This window comes from Lissotriton helveticus, chromosome 10 (genome assembly GCF_964261635.1).
Source record: "Lissotriton helveticus chromosome 10, aLisHel1.1, whole genome shotgun sequence".
NCBI classification, from domain to species: Eukaryota; Metazoa; Chordata; class Amphibia; order Caudata; family Salamandridae; genus Lissotriton; species Lissotriton helveticus.
In genome coordinates, this window is record NC_136071.1 from 393,547,673 (window position 1) to 393,563,683 (window position 16,011).

Here is a 16,011-nt window from a genome sequence, read left to right on the forward strand (position 1 = left end):
TTAATAGTTAATGCTCTAAATATCTCCTGCACTACAAAGTGACAGTGAGTGTTCTCTTGTGTCTACTGCCTCTCTAAGTGGGTTTTTACAAAATATGTATTTATTATTATAACATTAATGTAGCTCTCACCTTCCGGTATTCTCCTCTTTGACTGACGTGGTAGGGTCTTCAGTGTCCCCTCGTAAAAATAATCCTGGGTGGATCTGGTCATTGGACTGTGAGCTGCTGGCCTTTCGATTACTGCTATCATCTTCATTCAAAAAGAACTGTGTGTACAGGAAATATTAATGAAGATAATCACTGGGGGTTGAGGGCAGTTCCTTAGAAAACAAACACACAAGAGAGGAGAACTAGAGAGCAGGACAAGAATCATCTTGCAAGCCACCAAAAACCAAATTAACACAAATGAATAGAAAATATGTTACATACCTGTAATCATGGTACGTAAGAGAATCTTCCCAGTGTTCGTAACCTGTTGAACCCTTATTCACATATACATAAAAAGGGGTTTAAGGGGGGGCGTGGCCAAGATGGCGACGGAGTGAGACGTGTTTTCAAGTCCCTCCGGCGCCACGAGAAATATAGCCTTGTACAGCACCATCTGGGGGCTCAGCTTTCCGTGTCCCTGCACCGCTTGAGCACCAGCATCCACCCGAGGTGCCCGGGGGTCCCGTGCTGCCAGCGGGGACGTTGAGGGGTGGCATTCGCTGTTGCGGCCTACCGGGCGGCAAGTGTAGGTCCAGCCTAAGCAGCGGCAGTGCCTGTCGGCGATTTTGACTTCAGCGCGCTCGCGGCCGCGGCGGCCCGAGTAGCGTCTCATTGGAGCTTCGGATTCCCATGCCCGCAGTGCCTGCACCCCGGCGTCTGTCCGTGGTGCCCAGAGGTCCCGCGCTGCCGCCTGGAGCGCTTGGAGTGGCCGGAGCGGCCTGCCTGGCGCCGACTGCGGACCCGACCCAAACTGCGGCGGAGCCTGACGGAGGGTTCGGCCCGGCGGGGTACCGGCTTGACTCAGCGACATCGGAGGCCCCTGGGACTTGTCAGCGGAGGGGTCTCTTAGTGCCCTGACTGCCGGTGGACTGAAGGCCGGAAGGTGAGGATCCAGGCTCCGCCTGGGAGGGGCTGGAGCAACGAGGAACGCCCAGATTGTACTGCCGTGAATCGGCTATTATCCCCAATCGAGGTCGGGGCTTCTGGGCCTGTTAAGGCCCCGACTGGGAGTGGCATCGGCCCTTCTGGGCGGCTGCCGCCAGGACTAGTGCCGTTCCGAGCGGGGGGAGGAGTCCTTGCTGCCCCGCTGCTCGGCCGGTCTCCACATTGCACCGGAACCCATAATTGGGATTGCAGAGAGGATCGGCGCCGCTGCTGCGCGGCCTCCCCTTCCATCCTCGATCGGTGAACCGACCCTGCGAGTGAAGCCGCCTTGCTGTTGGGGGCTGTCGGGACCTGCGAGGCCTACTGGGAGCGCAAGGAGCGTAGGCGTGCGCCCTTCCCCGTCCATGGCTGGCGGGCCGAGCTGCTGCTGGTAGCCGCCATTAGGCTGCAAGGTCCTGTGATCGCGTGGTGGTCCGGAGGAGCGACGGAGCACCCGGCCTGCTGCTGCGGAGGGCCCCTGATACCGAAAGGACTCTGTGGGGGCTCGGCCCTCGGGAACACCCTGCCCATCGAGGGGCCTGGATTGGTGGAGGCCAGAGATATGCAGGCCGCGGAGCTATCGCCGGGCTGGGGTGAGTGACGTTGGGGGACAGCGCCCCCGACCCTTGGGAAGCCTGGATTGCTTGGTGGGGCCCGCCGACAGGTCGCGCTCTGGGGGCTCGTTCCCCGGTGCCTCTGTGGTGCCATTTCGGCCCAGTCTTGACGTAGTGGGCCGGCGCTTCGAGTGGCGCGGTGTGCCCGCGTATACCGCGTGGATAGCGCGACCAGTGCTAGTGGACTGTCGAGGGGTGTCTCTTACTCCTGCTCCTGGACCGGAGCTGGACAGTAACGGAGCAACGCCCGTCCTGTAGTGCTACCGGGGCGGTGGACGGTGACCCTCGGCCTGAATACCCGAGCGAGCAGGGGCGCCGTGATGTCCTCTACGCAGCGAAAAGGGAAGCCTGGTAAAGATGGTCCTTCCAAGGGATCCCAGCAGCCGGCGTCCCCCGGGACTAACGCCTCGCCTAAATCGAAGGACGATGAAGCCCCCGTCACCAAAGCCTTTATGATGGAGCTCTTCGCCTCCATTAAGGAGGACATCTCGGAGCTGCGCTCGCATCTGGCCTCAGACCTCCGTGAGGTGAGGCGAGACGTGGATGGTATCGGAGAGCGGGTTGCCACCCTGGAAGATCATGACCTAAGTGTGGCGAATGATGTACACCAATTGCAGCAAGACGTGATTCGGCTCATGGAGCAGAACTTGGACCTTTAAGCACATGCGGAGGACTTGGAGAATCGTTCCCGCCGGAACAACATTCGCATACGTGCAGTACCATGGGACGGGGAATCAGGTGATCTGCGGGGCTATGTTCTGGCACTCTTCTTGCAGATCCTGTATGATGAGGCTCTACATGAAATTAAGATGGACAGGGTCCACAGGGTCGGTCTGCCTAGACGTGGAGGGGTCCTCCACCCGACATCTTGGTCTGCGTCCATGACTTCCAGTTGAAGGAACGCATTCTTCGAAAGGCACGGGAGACACCGTTGTTGCAATTCCGGGATCACCACCCCCAACTATATCAGGATTTGGCAGCGTCGACCCTTCAAAAGAGACGTGAATTTCGTCCTGTGACCGCCTTCCTGCGGGAACATAACATCTCCTACTCCTGGGGCCACCCCTTCCGCATTATTTTTCGGTGGCAGAATAGACTGGCACAGATCCGATTGCTTCAGGTGGCGAAGGACCTCTTGGGCCTTGATGACACGGCCCCCCCCGGAGAGTGGTAGTTCCCCATCGCGGAGAAGGCGGCGGTCCTCCTCATGGCAGAGAGTGGGTCGGGAGTCAGATCAGAGGAGGCCTGATCGTACGACCAGTCTACAAGAAAGGGGGGCGGCGGTGGCCTCTGTGGCCTTGGCTACGGAGGCGTCCTCACAGCATGGCTCCGGGGCGGCTTGAGCCCTGAGATGACAATCGCTTGGCGTCGGAGGGACACGGCCCTGCAGGTACCGTGGGTAAATTTGTACTTTTTGGGAAGACACCCCGGTATGTGGTCTACGGGGCACACCCTATGGTGTCCCGTCCCCGCACCCCGGAGGAGACCACTGACTTCTATGTACTGGAATTGTTCAGGACATTGTTCCTCCATGTTTTTCTTTCATCTTATGCTGCTTCCTCTTGTTCTTTTGGTTTGGGGGCGGCACTAGGGTTCCTTTGGGGGGGGGGGTGGTGTTGAGGGGGTTTGTTGGGGATATGGGGAGGGGGGGTTGGTGGTGGTGACAGAAATGTATGGTTGGTTGTGCTTTTTGTGCTCTGGTGAGTGATTGTTGTAATTTCGGGAGGTGTGCAGCTGGGCCCGAGGACCCTAGGCATGTACTCTGTGACTGTGGGGTGCTGGGTGGGATGTCTGGGAAGCCATCCTGCATTACCTATGGTTGCTGGGAGTGGAGGCAGGGAGGAGGGGAGGTGGGGTACATTTATAACGGGAGCGGGCTTGTTATCTAATGATGCCTCTTAGTGTTGGTACATGGAATGTCAAGGGCCTGAACTCCCCGCAAAAACGTCAGAAAGTGTGGAAGTACGTGTTAGATCACCAGCTTGACATTGTGGGTCTTCAGGAGACTCACCTGGCGCGTAAGGATGAGCTGCGCCTTTGGCACAAACTTTTCCCCCTCATATATAGATCTTCTGCATCCACGAAACACAGGGGGGTGGCTCTTCTCTTCCGTGCAGCCCTGCACTTTCAGCCTATGGATGTACGCAGTGACAAGGAAGGCCGTTGGCTGATGGTGAAGAGTCTAGTCCATGGGAAGCTGAGCACTTTTGTGGTGGTGTATGCCCCAATACAGGTCAGAATGGCTTTCTCCAGGGCCTGCTGCGGAGGGTGGGAGACTTTGCTGAGGGACACCTGTTTTTGTTGGGAGACTTTAATTTAGTGTGGAGTAGAGAGCTGGATAGCACCGGTTCCCACAGGGCAGACGCAGGTCTGTTTTCTGCTGAGACACAACGGCTTGTTGGGGAGATGGGCTTAATCGATAGCTGGCGTTCCATACACCCCCTGTCCCGAGATTACACCTTTTTCTCCCATGTCCACCACTCCTACTCCCGTCTGGACCACATTTTTCTAAGTCAAGCCCTCAGGGGGGATGTCCTCGACTCTAGAATATTTCCGCTATCAGTTTCCGACCATAGTCTACTCGTGCTAGGCCTGCGCTGTTCACCAGCGTGTGGCGGACAACGGAAGGGGTATTTCCCGGCCTCAGTGGTCAGGGACGACGCCTCAAGCAAGGAGTTACGGAAGGCTATCAGGGACTTTTTTGTCCTCAATCCTGTGTACGATACGTCAATATCCACCACCTGGGACGCCTTTAAGGCGTCAATCAGGGGCACTTGCCTAGCTCTTAATGCTCGCCTCAATAAGATGCGACGAAGGGAGCGAGAGGAGTTGGAGATAGAGCTGGCAACCCTTGAGCAAGCCCACAAACTAAATCCGTCGAGCCTGACCCTTCGCCCCTTGACGGCGGTTAGGGGGAAATTGAGGGCCCACTACAACAACAGGGCGGAGTTCACGTTGTTGAGATTGCGGCGCCTCTCGTACTCCCACGGGAATAAGGTGGGGGGACACCTGGCTCGCCAATTGCGAGATAAGAGGGAGCGGGAGTATATAGGGGGGATTCGAGACTCGACGGGTGAGCTGCAGCACCGTGACGAGACCAAGGCTGCTATCTTTGGTCGCTTCTATGCGGATCTCTATGCGGGGGACACACTTGCTGCCGCTGACCAGCGGGATTATCTGCGGGGTCTGCCCATACCGCAGGTCTCTAAGGAAGCAAACGAGCTCCTTGCGGCCCCGATTACTAGCAGCGAGGTACTTGAGGCCATTAAAAACTTGAAACTCCATAAGGCGCCAGGACCGGATGGCTACACCGCCCTCTTTTACAAGACGTATGCCGCTGAAATATGCGAATCTCTGGTCGCCCTTTTTAATGACATGGCTGAATCCGGCACCACAACCGGCTCGCTCGCTGAGGCAGTCATTTCGATTCTACCTAAACCGGGGAAAGACCCCACTCACTGCTCCTCGTTTCGCCCTATAGCCCTCCTCAATATCGACGCCAAGCTATACTCCTCGATCATTGCGTGCAGGCTTCAAGATTTGATGCCGACACTCGTGCATCCTGATCAATCTGGGTTTATTAAGGGGCGTCAGACCCATGACAACACGAGGCGGATTGTCCACTTGATAGAAAAAGCTAATAGGTTCCGAATCCCGGCAGTACTCGTAGGCCTTGATGCTGAAAAAGCTTTCGACCGCGTGAACTAGGGCTTCCTGTTCCAAACTCTGGCTGCTTTTGGCTTCTCTGACAAATTCATCTCTATGGTGAAGGCAAACTACTGCAGCCCCCGCTCTAGAGTGGCAGTGAACGGCCATCTATCTGCCTTTTTCTCACATTCCCGCGGCACCAGACAGGGCTGTCCCCTCTCCCCCCTGCTCTTTGCCTTGAGCATTGAGCCGCTGGCATTGGCAGTGCGGGAACACGAGGAGATTCGGGGCATTCCCTTTACCGGAGAGCAGCACAAAATTACACTATTTGCGGATGATGTCCTGCTCTCTATTATGGATCCGGAGCACTCTCTCCCACATGTCCGGGAGGTCCTCTTGCGCTTTGAGGAGGTGGCCGGCTTCAAGGTCAATTATGACAAATCTTATGTATTGAATCTCACACTTTCACCTGCAGAGGTGGATCGAGTGCGGCCTCTTGCCACGGTGGCGTGGGCCTCCAACTCCATCGTATATTTGGGGGTCCACCTGACGCCCACGATTGGGAAATTGTTTTCAGCGAACTTCCCACCGTTATTGGCACAGACCCGAGCGGACTTGGATCGGTGGAAGCCCAAATACCTATCATGGCTGGGCAGAATCCATGCCATTAGGATGGTCCTCCTCCCTAAATACCTGTACCTCTTTCAGGCGCTACCTATTCCCCTGGACGTAGACTTCTTTCGACGCCTCAAAACTCAGATGCTCCGGTTTGTTTGGCAAGGGGGTCGAGCGCGATTCTCCTTCGCAGTTTTGCGACGGCCGCGGGGGGAAGGAGGTGCAGGCCTTCCAGATATGCATCTGTATTACAAAGCGGCGCAATTAAGAGTACTGGTGGAATGGTCACAACAAACATCAGAGAAACACTGGTTACACATGGATAGGAGTATTGCAGGTAGATCAATCTGGGACCTGGCCTGGAAGCCCAAGAAAGACAGGCCCCAAAACGCTTACATTAGTACTCCCACCAGTACCACTCTGAAGGTCTGGGATACTCTGGCCGCTGATGATCGTTGGACCACATTTCCATCTCCGTTCACGCCTCTACACTTTAATCCGGCTTTTTTGCCGGCACTACGGGAGGGGCCTTTCAGGGTGTGGAGGGAGGGGGGTTGTAGGGCTTTACGGTGTTTTGGTATTGCTTGTTTGAGGCACCCACATAGTTGATCGAAGCCTCTCACTCCGGACATGATAACGCTTTGGGCATGAACAGCTACCCCACCTACAGCCGAGCCTCCGAGCGGCTGAACTTTTAGTAATGTGCTCACGCCGAGACTGCTCCCTTGCCCTATGGCATCGCCCTGCTACTATGTCCGGTTGCAGTTTTGCTATCACTTTCATCGTTCCTAATTGCCATTGCCTATGCCCCCTGCGTGGGATGATGTGCGGGTTCGCCGCTGTTTTCTTTATTGTTCTTCTACTAAACTAAAAATAAAGATTTTATAAAAAAAAAAAAAAGGGGTTTAAAGAAGTCAATCCTGTAGGGAAACCAGTCAAGAACATACCTGACAGAGTTTACTTGAAAAAAACCAAATACTTCTTCCCTCCCTGTTCAACTTTCAATCTCACAGGATAGCCCACTGATGCAGAGACTGCTCGCTGTATCAGCTGCTCGTGGATGTTGATTAGTGCCTTTTTCTTGCTTAAAGTCTTTGGGCTCAAATCAGCTTCTCAGCTTTCCACTGTACAAATGTGCATGGTACTGAATGATAGACACGGCATTGAGATTGTGGAGTACAACTAAAAGTATTGGCCAGGGTAACCTTCGAATTCTGTGACCAACCACCTTGCTGCAGGTGATACTGACAGGGAATTATATCAATTTAAATGAGTTAGAACCTTCTGGCAGGACCTTGCATGAGAGTCTCATTTCCTCGATAACAACTACAAAGAAAGGAACAAAGGTGTCATTACTATAGGTCCCGATCTATACTAGAGGTTCGAAAACTGTATAGGAGTAAAAAGATAAGTGCGCTAATGGTATGCAGTAAGCCCATGATTCCATGTTGTATAGTTGACGCTGCTAGTAATTGAATGATAGGTATGCCTGAAGGAGACACTAGGAATGAGCAGATAAACTTTGACCAGATGAAGGAAGTGTTGAAGTCTGTAAGAGGTGCCTATTTATAGAACTTTAGTTGGCAAACTGGGGTGGGTTGAACTCATTGGTAACCAAAGTTGGTTTTGCTGAGTTGCTGAAGAGTCATATGGGCAACATATCAAAGTTAAATGTTGGGCTTTTGTTCATATCTCACTCTCATCATGCCTCGGTTAAATTGGTAATTTAATTGATCAATAAATTGGTAATCTTGAAAAGTGTTTGGGATAGTCTTAAATTACAAACATTTCATTTACAAAACGTGTGTACGATGTTGCAACATTTTTTAATCTTTAGTGTGAGGAAAGAACTCACTCTGTTTGGGGATTTGTATGATGTGCCATTTGAAATGTATTAAGAATAAACTGGAAACAAGAAGTAAACAAACTGCATGTCCAACTCCTTAATAAACCAAGAGTGTAAATTATTTGCACAAATACATGCAACAAAGGGTATCTCGGGTAATTCAACACACTTTCTTTCGAGACCTGGCAGGAATTTAACAATGAAGAGTTTCCACTGATAACCCATTCCCTAAAATTACTCTAATTGCTAAAACATTAGATAAACCTATTGGGATTCTAGATTTCTAAGATACAGTTGACAAATACTTTTTCATCTTTTTGTTTTTGAAACTATTAAACTTAACAAAATGAAAAATCTATGTAATATCCCAAAATGATTGCTGAATATTAACAGAGTCACATCCAAACTAGGGAAGAAAACTGTTGCTTTTCTGTTTTGCCCGAACCGGAGGGGGCCCGGACTCGCAGCGCAGTGTGCCTCGCGCTCCTGATACGGCGCCCCCCACCGTCATCAACAAGCACCAGGAGGCGCTTGCTTAAATCTTCCAGCGGGCTCCCGCAGCGTGGGACACCCTTCAGCTGCTGCTCTTCTGTTTTGCCCGGACCGGAGGGGGCCCGGACTCGCAGCCCCAGTGTGCCTCGCTCTCCTGACAACCGCACGCACCCACCATCATCAACAGGCGCTTGCTTAAGTCTTCCACCGGGCTCCCGCAGAGCAGAACGCGTGCGGGCAGCGCCCAGGCAAAGCCCGGGACCGTCCTTGCCCGTCACTGCCAGGAAGAGGCAGGGCAGGGCCACACCCCTTACTATTTGGATTGAACACTTCCCATCACGATTATATTTCATCTGGATATGGTACTGTGCCAAACTCCATTTGTATATGGGGCAGTCGAAGTCAATGTAATTGGCCTGCAGACGCACATTGTGCTTGGACTGTGTATATTTTGAACTGGTTTCTGTATTTCGTCATTGTTGCTGGCTACTGGTGTCTTCCCTTTCCTTCAGTGTTAGGGTTACTGCCTAGGAACTGCCTTTCTTCTGTCTGGGCTATGGGGAAACGGAAAACTATGGAAGGCATAGAGGCAGGTAGTAATACCAAAAGTGGTGCAGGTAAGGGAAAAAAGGCTAGGAAAAATCAGAAGCACGCAGCTGGTAATTGTGTCATCGATAGAATTGACACTCTTATCACTGAGTGTGAGGACATCCTGGCCTCAGAACCCTTATTACCACATAGTAGTGGCTATTCCTTACCTACCCATGCAAGTCCGCCATGCCTTGTCACCATCCCCGCTATGTTCCAGAAAGTCTCTAGAAATGGCAATTCCGATAACAACAGCAATATCCCACTTGTTTTAATAGAAGGTTCACAGGATGAGTCTGATAAAGATTCAGTTTCTATTAACGACTTGGATGAATGTGCTTCCTATCCCAAAGTTCCTTGTTCAAATAGGTTTGCTGTGCTAGCTGCGCCTGATTCCAATCCAGGTACAGATATACAGCTAACAAACACAGCCCAAGTACTGCCATATTTGCGAGGCCGTGTAGATTTGCAGACTTCTGTTCCTCATGGTGATCACACGTCTATTGACATACTCAAGGGGGAAATATTCATCATGAGACAGATGATTGAAGATCTCACTGCAATGGTTAAAACTTTATTACCCTCGGCCATACTTCTTCCAGAGTACCCAAGTAAACTTTCTCTACCTAATGGGAATAAGGAATCAACGGATAAGACACTTCCAATTGAAAGAGATAATCCAAGCGGATTCGCTAGTTCAAGCCCTACATCCTCTGTGAACCCAGTCTCCAAAAGTCAGAAACCAAATAATAATAGCAATAATACTGTACCTAAAAGCCATTCTGTCTTGCAGGGATTTACATCTAGAGAATGCCCTAAAAAATCGTCATCTAGTCCGAGATCAGAGCAAGCAATACTTAGTGGCATACCCTTGGACAGAAACTCTGGGGCATATGTAGGTAATTTTCATTTTGTGATTCTCCAATTGCATTTTTAGGGAATCGCAATTAGAGAATCGCAAAATGAAATGTAGGTAGGATTAGCCAATTTTATAGCGAATCCCACTTATTCCTTATTTGCGAATCACAAATTTGCGATTCGCAAATAAGGAATACCTTCTCATACATTTCTATGGGCTAGAAGGCCAATAGGAATGAGTGGGAAGACATTCTCAATTTGCGATTCTCAATTAGAGTATCGCAAATTGAGAATTCAATTTCAGGGTTGTAAGGGTGTCAATAGGACACCCTTTTGCACCCTCTGAAATTGACATGTGTGCACATGTGGCCCACATACATGCCCTAAGGGCATGTATGTGACCCACATGGTACTTTAAAAAATGCCAAAAAGTGTATTTTTCAAAGAAATCGCAAAATACCACCAACCTGAAGTTGGTGGTATTTTGTGATTCCTTAAGCCAAAAGTCGCACAACTTGGGTGCTTCCTACATTGCATTTAAGGAATCGCAATTTGCGATTCCTTAAATGCAATAGCAAAATAAGGAATTGCAAATTTTGCAATTCCTTATTTTGCATGTGGGTTTTTGTGTGCTACATAGCACACTGCCCTAATTGCGATCGCAAATGCTGAAATTCTGCGAATTTCAGCATTATCGAGCGCAATTAGGCTTCCTACATATGGCCCTCTGGTGCTAATTTATACCACCAGACTCGCTACTCATCTATTACCCCATATTTATCGGGCTATACGTTTCACATGACTAACGCCCCCAAACTTAGTCCTAATGTTGTTCACGAGAGTTCTGACTCCCTAAAAAATAAAGTGATACATTGGATTCGACAAGTAAGGGGCTGTCGCTCCCTGATACGGGAGGATATCATTTGCACTTGCAGATGTTCATCCCCAGCCCAAACACATGATTTCATAGAACTTACATTATGTTCTACTGACTTAGCAGAGAATCTTCTTGCCTTAGAATTTAGAACCTGTCCCCCATCTGCTTCATCTATACAATTTAGGAGCATTCGCGCGCACAATAGGGGTGGAAAAATTGGCACTTTGAAACAGGGGTTGTCCTTAGAAGCAGTTGACTGACTAGAAACCATCCATTCTCCTAACATAGCTCCAAACACCAATACTTGTAGCTCCAAGAACGACACACAAATCTCTTTATTAAATCTTGACATATTAGATAATGTACAAATCTCCTTATGAATTTCAGATATACATAACAACATATTGGAAACTGATGGGAACATGGGACTAAGTCCACACACTGAGACTAACAAGAGGACATGTGAGACAGGGTTAGATAAAATTTTAGCTCACCCTGAAGTGTCTGGTTCGTAAATACAACTGAATCTGTTCGAACTGACAAATGATAGTTTAGCCTTGACTCCCTTGTCCAGCAAACTTAGGATTTTGTCGTGAAATGTTGCAGGTCTACAAAACAAACTTATACTCCCTCATTTTAATGAATTTATTGAGGGATTTGATATTTGAATTTTCCAAGAGAGATGGAGTCGTGTGTCTCCACACAAAATAGATTTTGCTTGTTACTGCATTCCAGCTACCACTATGGGGAGAGGGCACCCCTCAGGAGGTCTGATCGTATGGGTGAATATTGCCATAGGTTGTCAAGTTTACATGCATCCACTTCTAACTCATGACATCTTGAGACTATCAGGGGCACAAAAGGTGGGGATACCTTAGAGTTGTTCAATGTTTATAGCAGAGGAACGAAGGGGAGTTTCAATCACCCACTATCATGCTTTTACAGCAGGCAATAACTAGTTGCCTGCCGGGTAATCGTATTATGATTGCAGGTGATTTAAATTGCTCTTTCGAGCCTTTGAGCTCAGATGATCTGCTGGAGTATGATAGGGCTGATGATAAAAGGATAATCCCTCGACTTAACTTACCCCCATTAAAAAATGTACTGGCCTAGCCATTCAACCCAATACACTGGCCACAGAGTTTGATCTTAGGGCAGCAAATGGAAGAACTCCCTCAGATAAACAGGGGGCAAACACCTTTAATAGAGGTGGCTGTCCTTCACATATCGATTATCTTTTACTGGATGTAAACTTATGGGACGAGAAGACTAACATGTTTGTAGGTACTACGACCGATAGCGATCATAATCCCTTATGCATGACTATGACTAACCCTTGGGCTCTCATATGAAATCCCTTGACCAGCAGGGCAGCAACTTGTATTACCAACACCATTTCCTCTAATTGTAAGAGGCATCTTAAGTGGGACAGGGTTTCTCTGCACGAAGAAAACGTATTGGCTATTTGTAAAATCTTGTGCGAGAAAACAGTAGAACTTAGTGTTGTGAATATGAAAAGCAGAAATGACTTAAAGAAGGAATTTCGGATTGGTCCGAAGAACTACTTTGTTCTGATGCATTTGTAAAAAAGGTTCTTCTACAGTTAATGCCTAAAGTTCACCCACTCTTCTGAGTGATGTGATAGCAACTAGGAAGGCAACTTTCCATGTTAGAAATTGCAGTTCACATCTGTGCAATGGTTCAAAGGGTGGACCCATTAATCTGGTGAGAACAATGTAGAGATTCCACACTGGAGTCGGTGGACGTCTCGGGGGAATAACCCTTTTGAGTCCCTCCATAACCGCTTTAATGACAGGTACTCCAAAAAGAGATAGATGCTATCTATTTTGGAGGTCTGCAGCAATAGCAGCTAGATGTAAACGTATGGATGTGTATGCTAAATTGGAATGTTGTAGAAGTAACAAATGGCATATAATGTTTTGGACAGAAGCATCAAGCGGTTGATATGGTTGTTATTATAGTAAATCGCAAACCGCTTCCACTTTGCTGCATAACAGCCTCTTGTGGTAGGATGTCTAGCTTCCTTGATAATATTAATATAGTTTGGCGGTAGATTAAGATAGCCAAACTCTAGGACTTCATTTGCCAGATTGCCAGATTGAGTTGACTGGGGTCTGGGTGTCTTATGTCTCCATGGCTCTGTGTGAGGAGATTGGGTGTAATATGTAGTTTTAGATGAGGAACTACCAAGAGTTCCAACAGGGTTGTGAACCATGGATGATGTGCCCATGTGGGAGCAACTAGGATTAGTGTGAGGGACGCTTGTTTGAGTTTCCGAACCACTGCTGGAATGAGTGGGAGAGGCGGAAAAGCATAAGCAAATATCCCTGACCAATTCATCAATAGTGCATTGCCTTAAGACAATGGGTGTGGATACCTGGACGCAAAGTTTGGGCATTTTGCATTTAGGTGCATGGCGAACAGGTCTATGTCTGGGAAGCCCCACATTTGAAAGAATGGGAGGAGAAGTTAAAGATGTAGTTCCAATTTGTGGATTTGCTGTGCCTGGCGACTTAGCAGATCTGCCATCTGATATCTACACCTGGGAGGTGTTCTGCTAGGAGATAGATTTTGTGACAAATGGCCCACCTCCAGATGTCCTGGGCAAGGTGGGACAGTTGGAGGGAGTGTGTCCCCCCTGTTTTTGAATGTAGCACATGGCTGTGATGTTGTCTGTACGAATTAGTACAGTCTTGCTTACTAGCTGAGCTTGAAATGCCTTCAAAGCCAGAAAAATTGCTAACAGTTCTAGATGATTTATATGAAGCTGTTTTTGTTGGAAGCTCCACATGCCTTGAATTGTGTGGGTTTGGAGAAGCGCTCCCCAACCTGTCAGTGATGCGTCTGCCGTCAGTACTATCTGTGGAACCGGGTCGCTGAAGGGCCGCCCTTTCAAAAAGTTTTGTGTGTTCCACCACTGCAGAGAGCGGCCGTCTACCAACACTAGATCTGATAATTGACCTTGGGCCTGGTTCCACTGACACGCTAAGCATTCCTGTAAGGGACACAGCTGAAGTCTTGCATAGGGAACTATCAAAATTCAAGATGCCATAATTCCCAGTAATTGCATGAACACTCGAGCTGGTAAGGAGTGTTGAGGCTCAAACTGAGATATCAGGTTTTGAATATTCCTGATTCTGGATGGAGTTGGGTATGCTAGATCTTTTTGTGTGTCTATGGTAGCTCCTAGATAGTCTTGAGACATGGATGGTTGGAGATGGGATTTGGTCTGATTGACTGTGGATCCTAATTGGTGAAGCAGTTGCACAGTGTCTTGTGTGTGGCGTAGACAGCTGATATGCGAACTGGCCTTCATGAGCCAGTCGTCTAATTATAGGAAGAGGTGAATATGTTGTCTTCTCAGGAGAGCTGCAACTACTGCTAAACATATTGTGAAAACCCTGGGAGCGGTTATCACTCCATAGGGAAGGACTTTGAATTGATAATGTTGGCCTGCTACCACAAACCTGAGGTATTTGAGGTGCGCAGGGTGTATTGGAATGTGAAAGTAAGCGTCCTTTAAATCCAGAGTGGATAGAAAGTCGCCTTGCTGAAGGAGAGCAAGCACTTGTTGGAGTGTTACCATATGAAAATGATCCGACTGAATGTGTAGATTTAGTTCTCTGAGGTCCAATACAGGTCTCAGAGAGCTTTTTCTTTTTGGGAATTAGGAAGGGAGTACACTCCTTTTCCTTGGTGTTTTAAAGGGACTGTTTCTATTACCCCCTTTTGCAACAGAGAAAGAACCTCTTGCTTTAGAAGGGTGAGATGGTCTTGTGACATGAGGTGCGATCTTGGAAATATTCGGTGGAGTGCTTGTAAGCTCCAGGCAATACCCAGATTGGATCATTTGTAGAACTCATTTGTCTGTTGTGATCGTATTCCAAATGGGTAGAAATTGTGAAAGACGTCCCCCAACAGGAGTGAAATGATCGAGGGTATGGGAAATACTACTGCTTGTTGTTTGCAGGGGAGGTGTGTGCTGAATTACCTCTGCCCCTTCCTTTGCCGTTGTTACCTCTATATCCTCCCCTAAAATAACCGCTTGAAGAGGGCGATTGATTGTTGCCTGTGTAAGAGGAGGAGGAATGGTCAGTAGATACACTTTCGGAGCCGCCCCTATAGTATGAGCAACGAAAGGAACCCTTGTTAGAAGGTGATTGTAAGGCTCCCATGGATTTAGTAACTTCATCTTTTCTAGCAATACATCGACAGCTGGGCCAAAAAGATGTTCTTTATCAAAAGGTTAATTAGGAATAGAGGCTTGTACTTCAGGCTTGGACCCTGAAATCCTTCGCCAAGCATGTCTACGGAGTAGTACACTAGTGTTTACTGCCCGAGTTGCTGTATCTGCCTGATCTAACGCACACCTGATAGAGGTATTAGTTATAAATTTACCATCCTGAACAAGGTCACTGGCTTTAGGCTTAGACTCATCCGGTAGGAATTCAATGAGTTTTTCGAGTGCGTCATAATGAGCTCTATCATTCCTTGCCAACAATGCTTGGGCATTGGCAATACACCAATTACTAGCCGCTTGTGAGGCTATTCTTTTCCCTAAAGCTTCCAATAATCAGGAGGAGGGGCATACCCTGTTGTTTGAGAGTTAGCTCTTTTACGAGCATTGGAAACGACCAGAGAGTCTAAGGGTAACTAGCCTTTGATATACACAGGGTCATTAGGTGTAGCTTTGTATTTTTTCTCCACCCTCGGAGTCATGATCCTAGCTCTTACAGGGTCTTTAAAGATATCTTCAGTTTGTTTGAGCATCGTCTTTAACATTGGTAATGTTTATGTAGCCCTTTGAGATGAACTCAATGTCTCTAACAAAAAATCCTCCTCTAAACTTTCCTTATGAAGATCTATTCCGTGATATTGTGCGGCCCTATTAAGGAGTTCAATGTACCCAATCTTATCATCTGGAGGCGAAGTCCTGGATGGATATAGGTCAGGTTCATTATCCGGTTGAGGTACATTATAATTAGCCCATGGATCAGGATCCTGTGGTGCATCCTGGGGAGCATAGTCATCTAAATCCCCATTCCCTATGGTGATACTGGAGTAGGGGAATGTGTAGGTGTAATGAGTAAGTCTTCGTGAATGGGTGAACAAGGTGAAATATAAGAAGGAGGAAAGTTAGTAGCCACATTTTTCTGCTTTAAAGGGATGTGGTAGTCCTCTTTTAAGCTCAATTTCCTTTTTTCAGGAAGTCTGGCATGAATATATCCAGTTTCGGGATTAATCACGATTTCCTTTTGTTTCAGATTAAAAGATGGATGTTCGGTCCGAGGTTCTTCTTTAGTTGTGGTACTTTCTTTGG

General features: G+C 48.4%; 1 protein-coding gene across 4 annotated transcripts in view; it reads right to left on the reverse strand.

Moving 5' to 3' along the window:
• SLC4A2 (solute carrier family 4 member 2) overlaps window positions 1-16,011 on the reverse strand; it is a 1,409,997-nt gene that overhangs the window by 881,615 nt on the left and 512,371 nt on the right. For all 4 annotated transcript variants that reach the window (XM_078662834.1, XM_078662833.1, XM_078662832.1 and 1 more), the window contains one exon: window positions 131-267. In XM_078662834.1, coding sequence (XP_078518960.1) covers window positions 131-267 — 137 coding nt within the window. The remainder of the gene's footprint in view (window positions 1-130; window positions 268-16,011) is intronic.